Source organism: Leucoraja erinacea, chromosome 12, assembly GCF_028641065.1.
Source record: "Leucoraja erinacea ecotype New England chromosome 12, Leri_hhj_1, whole genome shotgun sequence".
Classification (NCBI taxonomy): Eukaryota; Metazoa; Chordata; class Chondrichthyes; order Rajiformes; family Rajidae; genus Leucoraja; species Leucoraja erinaceus.
The window spans coordinates 28,717,591-28,735,798 of NC_073388.1; the positions used below are offsets into that span (position 1 = coordinate 28,717,591).

At 41.2% G+C, this 18,208-nt stretch overlaps 1 protein-coding gene across 1 annotated transcript in view; it reads left to right on the top strand.

Annotated features, from left to right (window-relative positions):
* Positions 1-474: 474 nt before the first annotated feature.
* The window catches only part of pcdh11 (protocadherin 11), a 750,264-nt gene continuing 732,530 nt past the window's right edge, over positions 475-18,208 (top strand). Inside the window, exons 1-2 of the mRNA XM_055643891.1 lie at positions 475-663; positions 1,064-4,112. Coding sequence (XP_055499866.1) covers positions 1,095-4,112 — 3,018 coding nt within the window. The 5' untranslated portion in view covers positions 475-663; positions 1,064-1,094. The remainder of the gene's footprint in view (positions 664-1,063; positions 4,113-18,208) is intronic.

The following is an 18,208-nucleotide window of genomic DNA, read 5'->3' on the forward strand; positions in this document are numbered from 1 at the left end:
AGCAGATCATTTCGGTCACTGAACAGGAGTCTGAGGACATTGCAGAAAATAAAAGAAGCGTGAATAGGTGAGCGAGGGAGGGGGGGCGTTGGAGAGGTGAGAACCCGGAATGAATTATAATCTGTTGATCAAGAATGACATCGTGACAGGGACGTTTGCACTTAAATTCTCCTCTATCTGCGACTAATCTGCTGGGTTTAAATGTCTTTAGCGTGCTCCTTTTCTTCGGAGCAATCTTTTGGGCTGGCTGGCGGAGACAAGCCCTGCCTTTGGCTGGCATCAAGGAGACAGGGTTGTCGGTTGGTTGTTAGCTGGCGGAGAGCCGCCCGCAGCCGGCGGGATTGGAGGGCGCAGCGGAGTGGAGGCGGGGTAGGGGCGGGGATGCGGCGGGGATGCGAGCTGCCGACTGGACGTTGCGGACGTCGCTCAGCCGCTGCGCTGCTATCAAGTTGCAGCGGAGCGGAGAAACGGGAGATCAGGCAGGCTGCAACGCAGGAGCTGAGTTCGTGTAGCTCCAAGTCAGGAGAGAGAGAGAGAGCTGAAGGAGCAAAGCGACTTGCTGCCAACTTCATCTGGAGCATGTTCCTACACTCTGCAAGGCACAGCGCCATACGCACCGCCAACTGCCTCTGAAAGCAGAACGTTTGCAAAGAGAAATCAAAGGTGAAGGGGGAAAAATAAAAAAAAATAGCTTGTTTTTTTCCATTAAAAGTGAGCGGGACGCTATTTGCAGTGAACTGCCGTGCAATCAATGCAAATAGATGTGCATTGAATGTGCAGCTCTTTTCTCTGAGCGCATCGACGTTTAAACTATTGAAATAGACCCTGTTTTTTAAAACGAAGCTGTAAAATTTTGCAGGGCTGCGAATGGGTTATCTTCAATTTGTTGCTTCTGATTGCAGTGCGTGGCATTAGTGATTATTGTAGATTTCAGGCTGCAGTGTTGAACTTGTCATGTATAATTACAAACAGCTTTTAATTAGTTTTTTTTTCTCTCTCTGCTCTCGCCCCCCTCCCCGATTCTTTAAAAAAAAAAATCAATTCCGTTAACCGACTGTTCCAGAAGTTGACGGCCTGGGGGGGACAAGGGAGAGATGCTGGACCCGGGCATGGAGTTGTACCTGGCGGCGGCGGCGTTGCTGGTCGTGTTCGTAGCCCCGGGGCTGGGGCAGGAGAAGGACTACACGGTGCGGGAGGAGCTGCCCGAGAACGTGCTGATCGGCAACTTGGTGCGGGACCTGAACCTCAGCGACGCCAACCTGCCGCTCGTCTTCAAGCTGGTGTACAAGACGGGAGACACGCCGCTGATCCGGGTGGAGGACAGCACGGGCGAGCTCTTCACCACCTCGCACCGCATCGACCGGGAGAAACTCTGCGCCAACATCTACAGCGAAACCCGCTGCTTCTACGAGGTGGAGGTGGCGGTGCTGCCCAACGAGGTCTTCAAGCTGGTCAAGATGCGGTTCCTGATCGAGGACATCAACGACAACGCTCCCCTTTTCCCTTCCACCGTGATCAACATCTCCATCCCCGAGAACACCGTGGTCAATTCGCGCTACTCCATCCCTTCCGCCGTGGACCCCGACGTGGGAATCAACGGCATTCAACATTACGAGCTGCTGAAGGGGCAAAATGTCTTCGGGCTGGACATCATCGAAACTCCCGAGGGCGACAAGTGGCCCCAGTTGATCGTCCAGCAGAACTTGGACAGAGAGCAAAAGGACACCTACGTGATGAAGATCAAAGTGGAAGACGGTGGGGTTCCACCAAGGTCGAGCACGGCCATCCTACAGATCACCGTGACTGATGTTAATGACAATCGCCCAGTTTTTAAGGAGAGTGAAATTGATGTCCACATCCCTGAGAATGCTCCTGTGGGCACCTCTGTGATCCAGCTCCACGCCACTGATGCTGACCTTGGCCCCAACGCTGTTGTCCGCTTCTTCTTCAGCAACCAGGTGTCTGTTTTGGCCAGGAGGCTTTTCACCATTGACAGTGCCACGGGCCTGATCACAGTAAGGCAGCCCCTGGACAGGGAAGAGTTCCCAGTTCACAAGCTGACTGTCCTGGCCAGTGATGGCAGCTCAACCCCATCCAGGGCAGTGGTTACTATTAACATCACGGACGTTAATGATAACGTGCCAACCATCGATACCAGGTACATTATTAACCCTGTCAACGGTACGGTCTTGCTGTCAGAAAATGCACCACTCAATACAAAAGTCGCACTGATCACAGTCACAGACCAAGACTCGGATTTAAATGGGAAATTAACCTGCTTCACTGACCACGATGTCCCATTTCGTTTGAAGCCTGTATTTGATAACCAGTTCTTATTAGAAACTGCAGCCCTGCTGGACTATGAGAGCACAAGAGAATACACTATTAAGATAGTGGCATCTGATGCCGGCAAGCCACCGTTAAATCAATCAGCCACTGTGGTGATTAAACTGAAGGACGAGAATGATAACGCTCCTGTTTTTAATCAGCCGGTAATTGGGCTGTCAATCCCTGAAAATAACACCCCCGGTACACAGTTAACAAAAATCAGTGCCACTGATGCGGACAGTGGGAAGAATGCAGAGATCACTTACCTCCTGGGTCCCAATGCCCCATCCATCTTCAGTGTGGATCGGCGAACTGGCATCCTGTCAGCTATGAGAAGATTAGACAGGGAGAAGCAGGACCGCTATGTGTTTACGGTGCTGGCCAGGGACGGAGGCAGGCCCTCTATACAGAGCAATGCTACTGTGATTGTGACTGTGTTAGATCAAAATGACAACAGTCCTTCCTTCACACACAGTGAATACAATTTCTATGTGCCTGAAAACCTGCCTATGTATGGAACAGTTGGACTTATCACAGTTACCGATGCAGACGCAGGAGGTAATGCAGCTGTTAGTCTTTCCATCCTGAATGATAAAGGCTACTTTATAATTGATCCTACCAGTGGGGTTATCAAACCCAATATTACATTTGATAGGGAGCAGCAAAGTTCTTACACATTTCAAGTCAAAGCTGCTGATGGAGGTAGGCCTCAACGAACTTCAGTGGCCAGAGTGACCATAAATGTTGTTGATGTAAATGATAACAGCCCTGTGTTTGTATATCCACCCTCTAACTTTTCGTATGAACTGGTATCGACTTCTGCTAATCCTGGCTCTGTAGTGGGCAAAGTTTTTGCTATAGACAATGATACAGGGATGAATGCAGAACTTCGCTACAGTATAGTCAGTGGGAATTCCAGAGGGCTCTTTGCCATCGATCCAATGACTGGCAATATTACTTTGCAAGAAAAAGTGACAACAGCAGACCATGGTTTGTACAGGCTGGTAGTGAAAGTTATTGATTTGGGGCAGCCAGAATCCTTGCATGCCATGGCACTTGTGCATCTGTTTGTGAATGAAACCGTCAATAATTTTACATTTGTCCAAGACCTGGTGCGAAAGAGCATGGAGACACCTTTGGATAAGAATGTTGGGGGCAGTCAGATGACCCCTCAGACCAATGATTACATTAAGATTGTTATCGCCATCATAGCTGGGACCATGACCGTCATTCTTGTTATTTTTGTTACTGCTTTGGTTCGATGCCGCCACACGCCAAGACACAAAGCTGTGCAAAAGGGGAAACAGAGTGGGGAGTGGGTTTCACCCAATCAGGAAAACAGGCAGACTAAGAAAAAGAAGCGAAAGAAGAAGAGGTCTCCAAAGAACCTCCTTCTGAATTTTGTTACAATTGAGGAGTCCAAACCAGATGACCCAGCCCATGAGCACATCAATGGTACCTTAGATCTTCCGGTGGAATTGGAGGATCAGACTATGGGGAAGTATAACTGGGCCACAACACCTACCACTTTCAAACCTGATAGTCCAGATCTTGGAAAACACTATAAGTCGGCCTCGCCCCAGCCCTCCTTTCAAATCAAACCTGAGACTCCAGTGCCAGTGAAGAAACACCACGTCATCCAAGAGTTACCGATGGATAACACGTTTGTGGTTGGCTGCGACTCCCTGTCCAAGTGTTCTTCGAGCAGTTCTGACCCTTACAGCGTTTCAGAGTGCAGTTGTCAGGGTGGCTTCAAGACTGCAGGGCCAATCCACACCAGACAGGTAATGCAGAGATTCTAACTGGCCCTCACAGAAAGATCTTGTCTTGAAGATTAAAAGCCTGAATTGCCATGCATGGCTGAGGCATTGAAATGTAAACAGCTTGTGATTCGGAGAGAGAAATTAGAATGAAGTGGCATTTAGCTGGTGGTGACGCTAAGTTGTGTTTTGACAATATGGTCTCTAGGTGGCACTGTAGTACTTCCTTGGGTGTACAGAAAGCTGCAGCAGTTATGAAGAGAAGGGCACTGCGCGTAGCTGTGAAGTAGCAAGCACAGGAATCCTGAGATGCGTAGTGCAGGTGCAATGTGAGGCTGTACAAAATCGATCATTTGGTTTCTGTTCAGAGACGTTGGCACCAGCAGTGAGGAAGGGAGGAACAGACCACACATTACACAGCAAAACAGTACCCCATTATACCGAAGAACAAAGACAGTAATATATTAAAACAAAATTGTAATAAAACTGCTGTGACTTGACCATTGCCTTTCTGTTAAATGAATATGCTTCTGTAAGGAATGTTCTGTAATTTCTAATACGGAGATCTGCAGAGAGGAGGGCAAAAGAGCAGCGTCTCGACTGTTCATTAGAATAAGTAAATGGAAGATCTTAACTGCTCAAACCTTGGAATGTCAGAATTGCAAAAGCATGATTATTTGAGTTTTGATATTTTTAATGTCACTGTCACCCTGCTTGCATGTGAGAGCCTGGCGACTTAAATTGTCCATTTTGAAAAAAAAAGTGTTGAACATGCACGACAAATCACATGGTCAGCAGGCAATATTATGTATTGTTGATGTCTTAAGAAATTGACACTGAGTTTATGGAGCCAGGCCTCTGGATCCTTTCTGGGAATGCATTTTCATTCATCCTGTGCCATTCCAAAATGCATACAATTTGTGAGGAAAGGAAGAACAAGAGTAATTACAAACTGGGGAGTGGCTAGTAAGATTGAAAATTGTACCTGCACCAAAAAGTGTTGAAGTACCAGGGTGGAGAGAGCAAAGGTGGCACGGTGCTTTCAAAGCTTTCTGATGGACAGATGTACTGGGGAGGATGTATCTGAAAACCTTTCATGGTGACAAAATTACTCAAAATAATATGCAAATGTTTCAGATGAAACAGTAGCAGAACAATGTGTACTATTGAACATTGTATGTTTAATGTGGCTCTCTAAATCTTCATTATTCTTTCCTATCCTGAATTCCTTTGAGACCAGTTTAACAATGGGAAGCAAAGGGAATCATAGCAGGAGCCAAAAAGCTCCCAGCTATATATGACTCAATTAATTATTCAACTGTTTGGAGGACAATTGCATGTACTATTTGTCTGAAGTATTTCCCTGTGAATAGCTTTTGTTTTTTGGCCAACACAAATTATATCCAATCACAAACCTGTTTAATTTGCAGTGATGGGCTGCTAAAATGGGTAATTTATGAGCAACATTGGTCTTGATTTGAAGAAGAATTCTGCTCCAGGAATTAGATACTCATTTGGAGCCTATTCATCCATCAATATGTTTGTCTCTTGGTACTAATAAACACTTAATTTGAAGTCAACAATTAGTCTGTGGCTCTTCCATCCACGTGAATTTTAAACTACTAATTTGCCTTCCTTCTCTGGAATCTTTGCAAAATGTTCACCCAAAGAGGTTGGACCAATTTATTAAGCCACTAGGAGTCAGTAGTTAGTTCTACCAGCTTGAAAGATTAGATTGTGGTTTTCTAGGAGATTGGCTGCACAGTAAGCACGGCTACAACCTGGTTTCACAGGGAACTTGCAATGGAACTGCTGCACCAGCCTGCCTCCCCACACCTGTGTGTTTGTTTTACAGCATGCACACAGTTGTCCACACTGACTTTAAAGCCAATCATTTTGCAAATTATTTTTGCTACATAGTTTAAGCTTCTCACACTTACCAAGGGAATGCTGTGTTTATAAAGTTATTTGGTGGCAGGGTGACTGGTGGTGCTGAAGGCAGAGCTGATTACTTCTTAGATATTTTCTGCAGGTCATCCTTGCATGGAGGCCCCATGCTATTTTTTTTGCTATTTAGGAGAGAACTCTCAAAACATAGACTTGTGCACTTTAAAGTAAAACATAATATGAATATATTATGAAATTTAAAAAAAATACCATGCCTTGTTCCCCCAACTCAGTTATTGACATGACACATAGGCTATCCTGTAATTAAGGATATATGATTTAACATGAGACATATGTCCCTTGTAATCCAAGGTAACAATGGTTGCGTTATTGTGGATGCTGTTGGCCAGGTGGATAAGATCCATCTGTTGCTGTTGCCCAGTTTGAAGAACCAAAGTGTTCAGTTCACTTCTATTTTTGTGTCTTATTGTTACAATATGTTAAGAGTTAATATTTAGACTTTCATTACATCTCAAGTAAACATTTTTTTTTCTTCTTTTGAATCATTACAATGATCGAAGAATCATGTGGGAGTAACAGAACAGGCTTGTTTTATGATTCTTAATAACATCCATGGTTAAATCCAGGATGCCATTTCCAAGCTCTGTATTATTTCTTTCTATGATATTCCACACAGATCTGTGGTAGTACAGATGTTTTACCTGCAACTGTAAATCAAATAAGCACAAAGCATACAATAAATCAAATGGAGCTGAAAGGTGTAGAGGTTTTGCAAGAAATGTTCTTTTCAGAGCTGGCAGATTCTGCTCGGGTCATTTAATTTTGTTCACAGAAATGTTATGGCTTTATAATATGATTATAGAATAAGTACAACATGTCTCTCATTTGAAGTATCAGTGTTTAGCAGCATAGGTGGCACAGAATGAGTGAGTGACTTCCATTTGCTGCAACTTATAATGCCATGCAAGTGACCGAAGGGGGTAAACCAGTCGGTGTTAAACCTAAATATGCGAGGCAGTGCTTGTTTATTTTGAAATAAGCTGTTCACTGTGGGTTAATGTTATTTCTCAATGTACATCATAGTGTCTTGATATTGAATTGATTGCAGTGGAACTTCATTATTACAAACTCATCTTTATTTCAAAGAGATAAATCCCAGCCTATGCATTTTATGCCCGTGGTAATTTATTGCACCAGTAAGATCAGAGTATGATCTGTTGCTGCAGCACAGACTCTAATCCCAAAGTCTGTGTTCTGGAAAAGGGGTTGCATTGCTCTAACAGTCGATCTTTTACACCTCTACTATGAATTCATAAATCTCTAAATTCGTATCACTAAACTAAAACAAATTCAGTAATTTGCTGTAATAAAATGTGAATCCATTCCCCTTACTTGGGTGATCAAACTTGACCATAATACTCTCAGCCCTTGAGTATCATGGGAACTTGACAAGGTGCTTGAAGGCAACAATTTGTGTATGGTGCTTGGAATATCATATGATTCACCAGTAAAGAGCACAAAAATAGATGATAAATTGATCCTTTAACTGTACACTTTGTTTTAACCCAAGTCATTGTGGAAAATTCACTTAAGGCCCAAATTGATGCAGAACGAGATAGTCAAAATAGTACTTGACTATAGTTTGAGTTTGTAATAATAAGGTTTGACTGCACACATGCAAAAGTTTGTAAAACGTGCAACAATTTGCACACTTGTGTTCGTTAATTTTTCAATTTCAAGTAAGCTACTTGCAGTTGTACTTATTAAAAGCAATAGTTCAATTCACTTATACAAAGTGCAATGCGGTGTAAAGCAGCTCCATCTCTATCTTAGTGATAGACGTACCATTTTTCATTTAAATTAAAATTCATCTTGATATTTATACATAATCTGTATTTTTGGTATGGCCTGTGTATTTCATTTTGTATACATATGTTTAATGTGCAAAACTCATTTCTTCATTAAACTTTTTTTGCATTACACTAACACATGAGCAGAATTTTTGGTCTTTCGAGTCTAAGGTTTGTTCCGTTTAGTTCTTTAAATCAACTTGCATTTTACAGTTATCTATGTCAATAATTGAACCACTCCGAGCAAGGAATAAAATTTCCATGTGCAAAGAGTTGACGTGTGACCCTTGACAGTGAGCAGCTGACATTGGAATGCATCAATGTGCTTGCATTCATTTACACTTTGGGCATACGGGGGTACTCTCACCAGACACAGGCATGTAACAATTGAAATTTTACCTCATCTTGCCAGGGCATTTGGCCTTAATGTGATGAGATGGATGAATATGTATAACATTTTCGAGCCTGTTCCATTAATTGCACCGTGTGTGTGTTCCTTTCATCAGAAGTTTCCAAATGCCACTTTCCTAGGGATAATATTGCCCCGTTTAATTTTGAGAAGTTGAGAGCCAATGCCCAAACGAACTACAATTAGCTTGTTGTTAATTCGGATTAAACTTTAACTCTCTATGGAATGAGCTGCAGGTTAAACTTAGTGAGCCATTAACAGCAGCTCATATTTTCTTTTCTTTATTAAGATATGAGAGTAATCCAGCTATTCTCAAAAATTGTGTTTTTTATTTTTAGGGTAAATGATGATTTAACAATTTGCGCCCATATGCACAGGGCCAATTTATGCTGTTGCATCTTGCATTTGCTGAAGAACCATTTTAGCACTCTTCGGTACTTTACCCTAAGCTCAGTGTTCATGGGCAGTCTTGCATGAAAGGGCTCCATGTGTCCAGGCAAGATGACCCGTCCAAATGCTGTGATCATTGATAATATCCAAGCATTTTTCAAGATGTAATTTCTGGATATTGAATAGAAAGTACAACTTTTTTCTCTTCCTTACCTGGGATGAAATAAATGCATAGTGTACCCAGTTATCTCAGTATAAAGCAAATGTTCAACATGGAATTTGTCTTGCCTATGGATGGGATCTTTTGCACAATTTCTAATGCAATGAACAACTTTAAAAATTGTTATCTGCTAAACAAATGCAACTGACTACAGCAGTCAAGATCTCTTCAATCACATTCTATGATATACATTAGCCCAGGTCCCAGAAACCTGGAGAATCATGTTTTTATACAATGGATTCATGGTAGTGCCGTTTAAACTTGAGTATTGATGTTGCTTTGTTTAAGTATCAAAGCTGATCCACACAGTTGCACCCTGCACCTGTAGGATGGGCTTCCCAGTATGAGTATAAAAGTTGTGTACAGATTATCATTGCTTGGATAATGTGCCAGAGTACAAAACAACCAGGGATACACCATTACTAAAGCATCTTAATTAACTTTATTACTGGGAAAACCAGATCTATCTTAAACATCACAAATCATAATTAAATTTATTACGAGCATGCCTACTACATTTCAATCAATATATCAACTATTAAGTCACAAGAGTCATCTTTTTCCATTCAGAATGGGTGTCGCTACACAAGCAGAACGGTTGAAGAGCATTCTGATGAAACCAAATCAAGCATTACTTTCTGCTATTTTTAGATGACAAGATGCCTTCTAAGAGCAGCATCTGTTTTCCATTTGTCCTCCTTGTAGTTATACTTAATGAATAACCTGCAAATGTGCAGATTCATAAAAACGTACCATACCTCCCTCCACCCCCCACAGGCCGAGCTGTTATTTGCTGCCATGACTTATTATTTTCCATGTCTAGTGACAGATAATTTGTTTTGAGATACTGAAGATTTTCCCTGGTTGAAGAATTAACTGGCTTCATTTGAACATACCTCCATTAAAATAATGACAGCACTTCAGAAGTAATTTATTGGTCATGCAGAGCTTTGAGACATACTAAAGAAACATTAAGGTGTTATATTGATGCAAGTCTTTCTTTTTCTGTCACTTGACTGAATAATTGCAAGGGACTGAAAATAAAATGGGAAGTAGGGAAAGTGTGCTGATTAATTTTACTTAATTTGAGAAAAATTACTTTGCTCCCATATATAGCATTTTATCAGTATATTTATTTAATGTTTGAGCCAGCTGGTTGGCCTTTTTGTGGATGTGTTATACTGCCTAATTATGTTTAATTTTGAGTTTGTATGCTCATGGTAGAAGTCGCTGTTATTGTGTAGTAATCAGGGAGAGAACCCATGCTATTGAAGAAGACAGCAGCCGTGAAGAGATGTGATGAGTACTATTATAAATTAGCAACCACAATAAATTGGAATGTCAGGTCGGATGCGAGGGAGGTAGTTGGTAGGGTCCACAACAGCACAGCATTCGCTTCCACGTGCCTGAATATCATACTTGGGTGTTAATTTGCACAAAGAATCGAATACATTTTTATTTCTAATGGAACAACAAAGCACAAAGCAATTAATGATTATAAATTGAAATTCCTGCTTTTTTATAACCCCAGGTATTTTACACCTTTCAAAATCTCATGCTATGACAAAGCATTTCACACTTAGATATGGGTGTCCCATATTATGGGGAGAAGGCAGGAGGATGGGGTTTAGAGGGAGAAATAGATCAGCCATGATTGAATGGTGGAGTAGACTTGATGGGCTAGATGGCCTAATTTGACTCCTATTCCTTATGACCTCATGACACTCAAAAAAGGGCTTTTAGATGTAGATTTCAGCATCTCCAGATTTTGGAGGGGGAGCGGGGGGAGGGATTTGCACTTAGTTGACGATCTGTTAATTGTCATGATGGAAACAATATTCAACACAGACAATAAATATGTAAATGAGTAACCTATCCCTTTTTGATGATTGGTTAGATATTAAAGAGGAAATGTGAGAATGTTACTACCTAATTTTGAATAGAATTGTAGGATCTAAAATTACCTTAATTTAGTGGCTTGTTTGAAATATGCCAGTAATCATGCACCACTCACACACTAAATTTAAAAATAGTAAGCAGCTGCACTAAAAAGTATAATCTGTAGAAATACTGACGACACACAAGTAATTTGACCAGTTTCATTAAGACCATGTCTTATTTATCCCAAAGAAAGTATGGTATTCCTAGTGCTGCTGCAGTGAATCCAACAAATTGTGATTGCTAATTGTTGGGGCATTTGTATTGGCGGTACAATGCAGCCGAATATAAAAGCAGTTCTCATTGTCACAATATACTACAAATCCATATTCCTCCAGTCTAATTCAGCTTTCATCTACAGTATTATAAAATCTACAGCATAGGTTCAGTTATGGCATCCGGAAAACAGTCAGATAAAGTGATTTAGACAGAAAACAAGCAATTTTATCTCAAAGATTTTTATTCGTCTGATTCATACGCTTGTGATTCCCCTGACACCAGCGGCCTGTGCGATTTTGCGATTTAAAAAATCTTTTAAAATAAAAAAAAAATGTTTTGTTTTTTTTAACGCCCGTAAAACAGTCAAGTTGTACGACATACACACTGACGTATGCTGTGCTGCGAGTGAAGCCCGGTTAGGGCTGGGGCTAGGGTTTGGGTTAGGGACCACAGATGGGCTGTAAAATATTCTTCCTTCAATGCATGGATTTTAAACGTTAATATATTTAAATTAATACAATAAAATCAATTATGCAAATGAAAAGATGTCCGAGTCATTCAGTTTTATTTACAGATGTATTGGTCCGCTTCCAGATCCAATTACCGTCTCTAACTTTTCACAGGGATGGATTCAGTGAGTAGACTGAATTCCCCTCTACCCTCCACCCCCCTCTTCCCCCCCCCCCCCCCCCTCCTGCCCCATCCCTCCTTCTCCACCCCTCCTACCCTTCTTCCCTTCCCCCCCTCCTCCTCCCTTCTCCCCGCTCCACTCTTCTCCCCCTTCTCCACTTCCCCCCCCCCCCCCCCTCCGCTCACATCCCCATCTCCCCCTCCCCTCCCTTCTCCAATTCTCCAACCCCCCTCCACCCACTTTCCCCGAGGCCCCCCATTTGTGGACCCAGCCTGCGACCAGCGATCCCCGCACACTATCCCACACACGCTAGGGACAATTTATACAAACCTGTGCGCCTTTGGAGTGCGGGAGGAAACCCTAACGCGAACTCTAGGTTGATAGGTATGTATAGATTGTTCCTAGCGTGTGTGGGATAATGTGCGGGGGATTGCTGGTCTGTGCGGACTCGGTGGGCTGAAGGGCACTGTATCTCTGAACTAAATGTGACACAGGGGCCCCAGGGGTTGGACTCGAATCCCCAATGTTCTGCATGGGATCTAAACTGTTGGCCACGAGTTGTCCCAGAGGCAGATCTCTCTTCCAATGGTCTCTCCAAACCCCCAGAGGCAGCGGGCTTTTTAACTGGGTACAGGCAATGTTGTCAATGTACCAGTACCACCCACCTGCTCCGGCAACTGAGTATAAATTCCCACCACCCATTTTGAAGCAAGGCGAGAGGATGAGGGGTGGGGTGTCGCCCAAGTGGGACAGGCCCTTAAGTGTTATTGGGTGTGGCACAGGTTATGTGACTGGTTAACCTAATCCTATTTTTACCCTAATTAAATCAATGCATTTATCAGTGGCACATTTGGTAGAGCTGCTGCCTCACAACGTCATCGGCTCTGGTTCAATGTACCCCATGGGTGTTATCTGCATGGAGATCGCACGTTCTCCCTGTGACCATGTGCATTTCCTCCAGGCGCTCCGGTTTCCTCCCACATCCCAGAGACGTGTGCGTTTGTAGGTTAATAGGCCCTCTGTAAATTGGCCCTGGTGTGTAGGGATTAGATGAGAAAGTGAGATAATATAGATGTAGTGCGAACAGATGATCGATGGTCGACGTGGACTTGGTGAGCCGAAGGGCCTGTTTCCACACTGTATCTAGAGACTAAATTAAACTAAACTTGGCAGGTCACTGGATAGGGATCAGCAGTTGGCATCCTGGCGATATTACCCTTATCAACACAGACAATTCATTGCAGTGTTCCTCCAGCCAATCAGTTCTGACCTGAAAACTGCCCTGACCCAAAGCTTAACCTTGATCCTTCTATAAAAAGGAATTTGTTTAATTCCTGCCAAAGTAATTCTTCCCTCACGCACTGCCTTTATCAATTTAGCCCGGAGTTGTTGTATCTGGTGTGGAATATGTAAAATGATGGGAAGGAGTTAACAAGAATTTCCTACGGGGAAAACCTCTACTAAAAATCTTGAAAGCTTACTTCGAACAGACCTAAAAATAAATATTCCAAGAGATGAAAACTGTATGCATTTGGAACACATTTCTCTGTTGCTTAAAGTAGATAATGAGTTTTGTGGCAGATTGTCTAACACTCCTATTGAAACTGGGCAGCAAAATGAAACACAGCAATATTAAGTGTTTGCCTGCTCGTGTTACCAGCAGTAGAGTCTTTTGACTTTGGGTAGCACGTGCAATTTAGGTTAATGTTTGAGATGAGGAAACTGACAGGCTGGGTAGGTTTTTGCTGGGAGCAATGTGTAAAACTAGGCTCGCTAATTCCCTTTAGATGAACCTGGCAATGGAATGAGCTGCAGAACAAGCTTGGCAGCCTAAAGCTGGAAAATTGTGGGTGCCAATCTCAAACCAGCATGAAAATATATTGCTCCAGGGATAGGTTTCATGCCAGTGTGGATTTAGAGGAACTTCATGATAGCCCCTTAGTTTATTGTGGCTTTTTAGAAAAAAATGTCACTGCATGCAACGTGCAATGATGTTTCTCTTTAAAGTTGACTAAATGTGATGTAATGTTCTGTAATGTACAGCAGAATGTAAGACAGGCAATTAGACTTTGACTTAAACCAGCATCTGCAGTTCTTTCCTACACAATTAGACATGAATGTCAGGTCTTCATTCAAACTGCTATCCAAGTCTTGGTTGTATTTAGGACAGTAAATTTTGCATGGAATGCATTAAATAGAAATGCTGTGTGAATGTGTGTTTGTTTTGGAAAGTAATATTTTCTACATTTTCATATAATGCAATTAACCCAAACCATAAATCATCTCAGTCAATACCATATAGGGTTAGAAAGTTTTCAACTACATTTTCTCAGACTAAACCCAAAAGCGCTGACCATCAAATTCAACGAGATTGTAATGGTTACTGTAAATTGTTCACTGCAAATATATGAATGAAATAAACAGCTTAGATCACTCATTTATATGAAACTGAACCTTGTGTTGATCGTAATTACAGTGTATTCCCACATCATGGGATTTTTTGTAACGGAAATTCACAAATCACTACAAATTCGGTCTTTCGGCATTTATGTGAGGGAAAAAAAGTGAACTAAACAAAAATAAATGACAAATGTTGCCAGTTTTTGTCACGTCCATACTGTAGAAAGCTCAATTCTGTCGGTTTTCTAAGTACATCCCCCCGGTAACATGGGGCTGCATCCAGATCACTAGTGTCTGTGTGATACTTCATATAGGACAAAGCATAATATTTTTTATGTTTGTGAGTAATACAGCTGATTTGTGTTTTCAGCTTTTAATAAAGATAACAATGTAAATGGAAAGACACCACACATGGTACAGGTGCAAACACCCTTTGAAATAAATGCCTTGATCATTGCACAGACGACATTAAAGCAGATTCTAAAATAATTATAAACTGTGTTGGGCTTCTTAATTTAAATATATATAAGCTAAACTTAACATATCAAACGTGGAGATATACACAATGGGCGGTTCCTGGCTTCAAATCCAATAGTGACTGATACACTTGGTCCCAGTCAGTACGGCACCAGCAGTAACAAACAGCTCCTGATCTGGTGAGAGAATCATTGACTAGGATTGCCACTCCTGCTGTGCCTGTTGAAATTGCATATTGACCAAGGACAGGCACAATACTGGATGAGTTATTCCATTGTCTTCTGATTATACCACTAGAGTGAGTTCCCAGAGGAATTTTATAATCTATTAATAACATTGGTGGAATTTTCTTACCTTACTATTTCTTTTATCATATCCTATTTCAAAAAAAAATATTGTGGGTGTTAGTGTTAGTTCTTCTGTGCTTCCAAGTGACTATTTTGCATTTGCAAATTCGAATAGTGAGGCCTTTCAGTACCTGGGACGTAGCAAGCAAACCTCAAGTCAAGTCAAGTGAGTTTATTGTCATGTGTCCCAGATAGGACATTGAAATTCTTGCTTGCTGCAGCACAACAGATTATTGTAAGCATAAATACAGAACAGTTCAGTGTGTCTATATAGCATAGACCATATATATATACACATAAATAAACAGATAAAGTGCAATAGGCTGTTATAGTTCAGAATTTGTTTAATGGCCTGAAGGCTGTGGAGAAGAAGCTGTTCCTGAATCTGGATGTACCAGATTTCAGGCTCCTGTACCTTCTACTTGATGGCAGTGGAAAGATGCGTGTGTGGCCAGGATAGTGTGGGTCCTTGATGATGTTGGCAGCCTTTTTTAAGGGAGCGACTGCGATAGATCCCTTCGATACCTGACCCTATATTCAACAAAGAATATAGGAATATTAAATCTCATTATTTTGTCTTCACTCAGTAAAAACAATGGATTACTACTTGTTTATCCTCTTACTGCCCCAGTTGAAATCAAGTAACTAGTGCAAGGAATCATTCATGATTTTGTAGATTTGTGTTATTTATTATCTAATCATATTTGATCAATCCATTCACCAGCATATCTTTCCAAGTGCACATGAATGAAAATAAATTATTTTGATTCACTAATTGTAAATTCAGAATGCAGGACAGTGAAGCTAGTTAAAGAAAAACACATATGTAGACTGTTTTGGTATTTCCTGATAACAAAAAAAAAGTAGCCATTGAAGAATGAGCTAAGTGGAAAATTTAAGTTTTATCTGTGACAGCCAAGCTTGGATGAACTGACAAACCATCAATTTGACAGTTTTGTAACTAAATATCTACAAATGTTATTTTAAATGTCATGACTTTTATTGGAGTAGAGTAAAACAGTGCTTATAATAGAAATTACCATTCTCAGTTAGGCCGTGGTGTTTACATTTTGGTAAACATGTTCATGATCGTTAAATTGAAAATTAACAAACTGGGGAATAAAACATTGGGATATGTGTCCATTGTTTCCATTTAAAATAGTCAGCTAAGATACAACAGTGTTATATTTCCCTCGTGGTTCTCCCAAACATCCATAGCCCAAAATGTAAGAACTTCAAAAAAGGAGGTAAGAGTAGCTATTTAGCCCCTCATATCTGCTCTGCCAGCCAATGACATCTTGGCTGATCTTTTACCTTAGAGCCTTTTTCCTGCACAAACCCAAGATCCCTTCACTCCCTTAATACCTAAAAACGTAATATTTATCTCTGCTGTAAATATACTCGGCGTCTGGGTACACTGCTGAATAGAAAATTTCAAACATTCATTAGCCTCTAGAAGACAATTCTCTGATCTCTGTCCTGAGGTGGCTCAAAGGGACAGTCAATAAGTTGCAGACTCACAACACCAGAGATTGGGATTCAATCCTGACCTCGGGATTCAATCCTGAATTCGGTCTGTAATTTGCGTGGGTTTACTCCAGGTGTTTTGATTTTTCCCTACCGTATCCCAAAGATTGGCTGGTAGGTAGGTTAATTACTCACTATAGATGTTCCCATGTGTGTAGGAGAGTGTTAGAATCTGGCAGAGTCGATCAGATTGTAGGGAGAATAAGAAAGTGGAACTAATGTAGGATAAGTGTAAATGACAGGTTAATGGTCGCTGTAGACTTGGTGTCCTAAAGGGCCTGTTTCTGTACTGTATCCTTATATATCTATGACTCTCTCTGCAGATACTCTGGAGAAAAATGTCATTGGTTCACATGTACCTCTTTACCAGAATACACCGCTTATATTGTATCCTGGGAAAGATTGTAGAAAGAAAATGTTGTATTTCCCGGTACAAATTATGGATTAAGTTGCAGATTTTGGTGTCATTTTTCTAAAGGTGAATAGGTTAATGCTGAGCAGAGATTTTGAGGATAAGCGCTGTCTACTTATCAATAAAATTATATTGCATGTTTGATAATGTGGATAAATAACATTTTTTATGGCATTTAGACATTAAATGAACAAAATTAAGTACCTCAGTTCAATTTAATTTATCAACAGACCTGGCACTTCAGCTGCAGAGACTATTATATTGATTTCACAAAGTTTAATACTTTTACGTTTGATGTAAAAGCTGCAGCCTCTGATTATAATATAGCTTGATCAATGGATTCCTTTTCTTTTTAATACCAATGTCCATTCCTACTATCTTCCATAACCCCTGCACTGATACCTTTTCAAAAAACAATATCAAAGTTGAGAGATTACTGTTAGCTAACTGTTAACTGTAGTTGTATTCCATATCAAGTTACGGTGGGTGTGTCGACTTTACTGCCCATTACCATACTGACCTGCGTGTTGTGAGACTACTTTTTACTGAGACTGAAAGAGATAGAAAAACATTAGTTAGGTTCAGATTGTACTCGGAGTTGTGTGAGCTAAAATGCTGCAGGGCTCTCACTTAACTCTTTTCCCCTGTTGCCAGCTGGGCAACCTTGGCAGCTTTTTGGGTTGCCAAATGACAGTTCAGGTGGTTATTTAAGACGGTTTACATGACGCGTGCGATAATGTGCTCGGACGAAGTGCGTAGTTACCAGTCGGAATTATGCTCAATGAAGCATTCACATATTACTTCTGCTTCAAATAAAGCCACAAACTAAACATATTCACCAATCAAGACATGATATATACCACAATGACATGTAGCAAAATTATAATACAGTATCTCAACTCTGTTCCCGATGTTGGGGGAAGTCCAGAACAAGGGGTCACAGTTTAAGGATAAAGGGGAAATTGTTTAGGACTGAGATAAGAAAAACATTTTTTACACAGAGAGTGGTGAATCTCTGGAATTCTCTGCCACAGAATGTAGTTGAGGCCAGTTCATTGGCTATATTTAAGAGGGAGTTAGTTGTGGCTCTTGTGGCTAAAGGGATCAGGGGGTATGGAGAGATCAGGGGGTATGGACCAGTTTTTTTGTGTCTATCTTTGTTATAAACCAGTATCTGCAGTGCCAAACTTGGCAAAATGTCTTGGCGTTTAAGTTGTCCGGCGGCAGTTTGGGTGGTCAATGGCACCCGGGCAACTGCTAATTTAGAGCCCTGGGGCTGGTACAAAGTCTATGAACGTCTCGCTAATAAACAGGAAGATTGGAATTTTTAGATGTATGGAAATGGATGTAACTGGATACTAATATCTGAGAGTATTTTTTGTTAGCGCATAG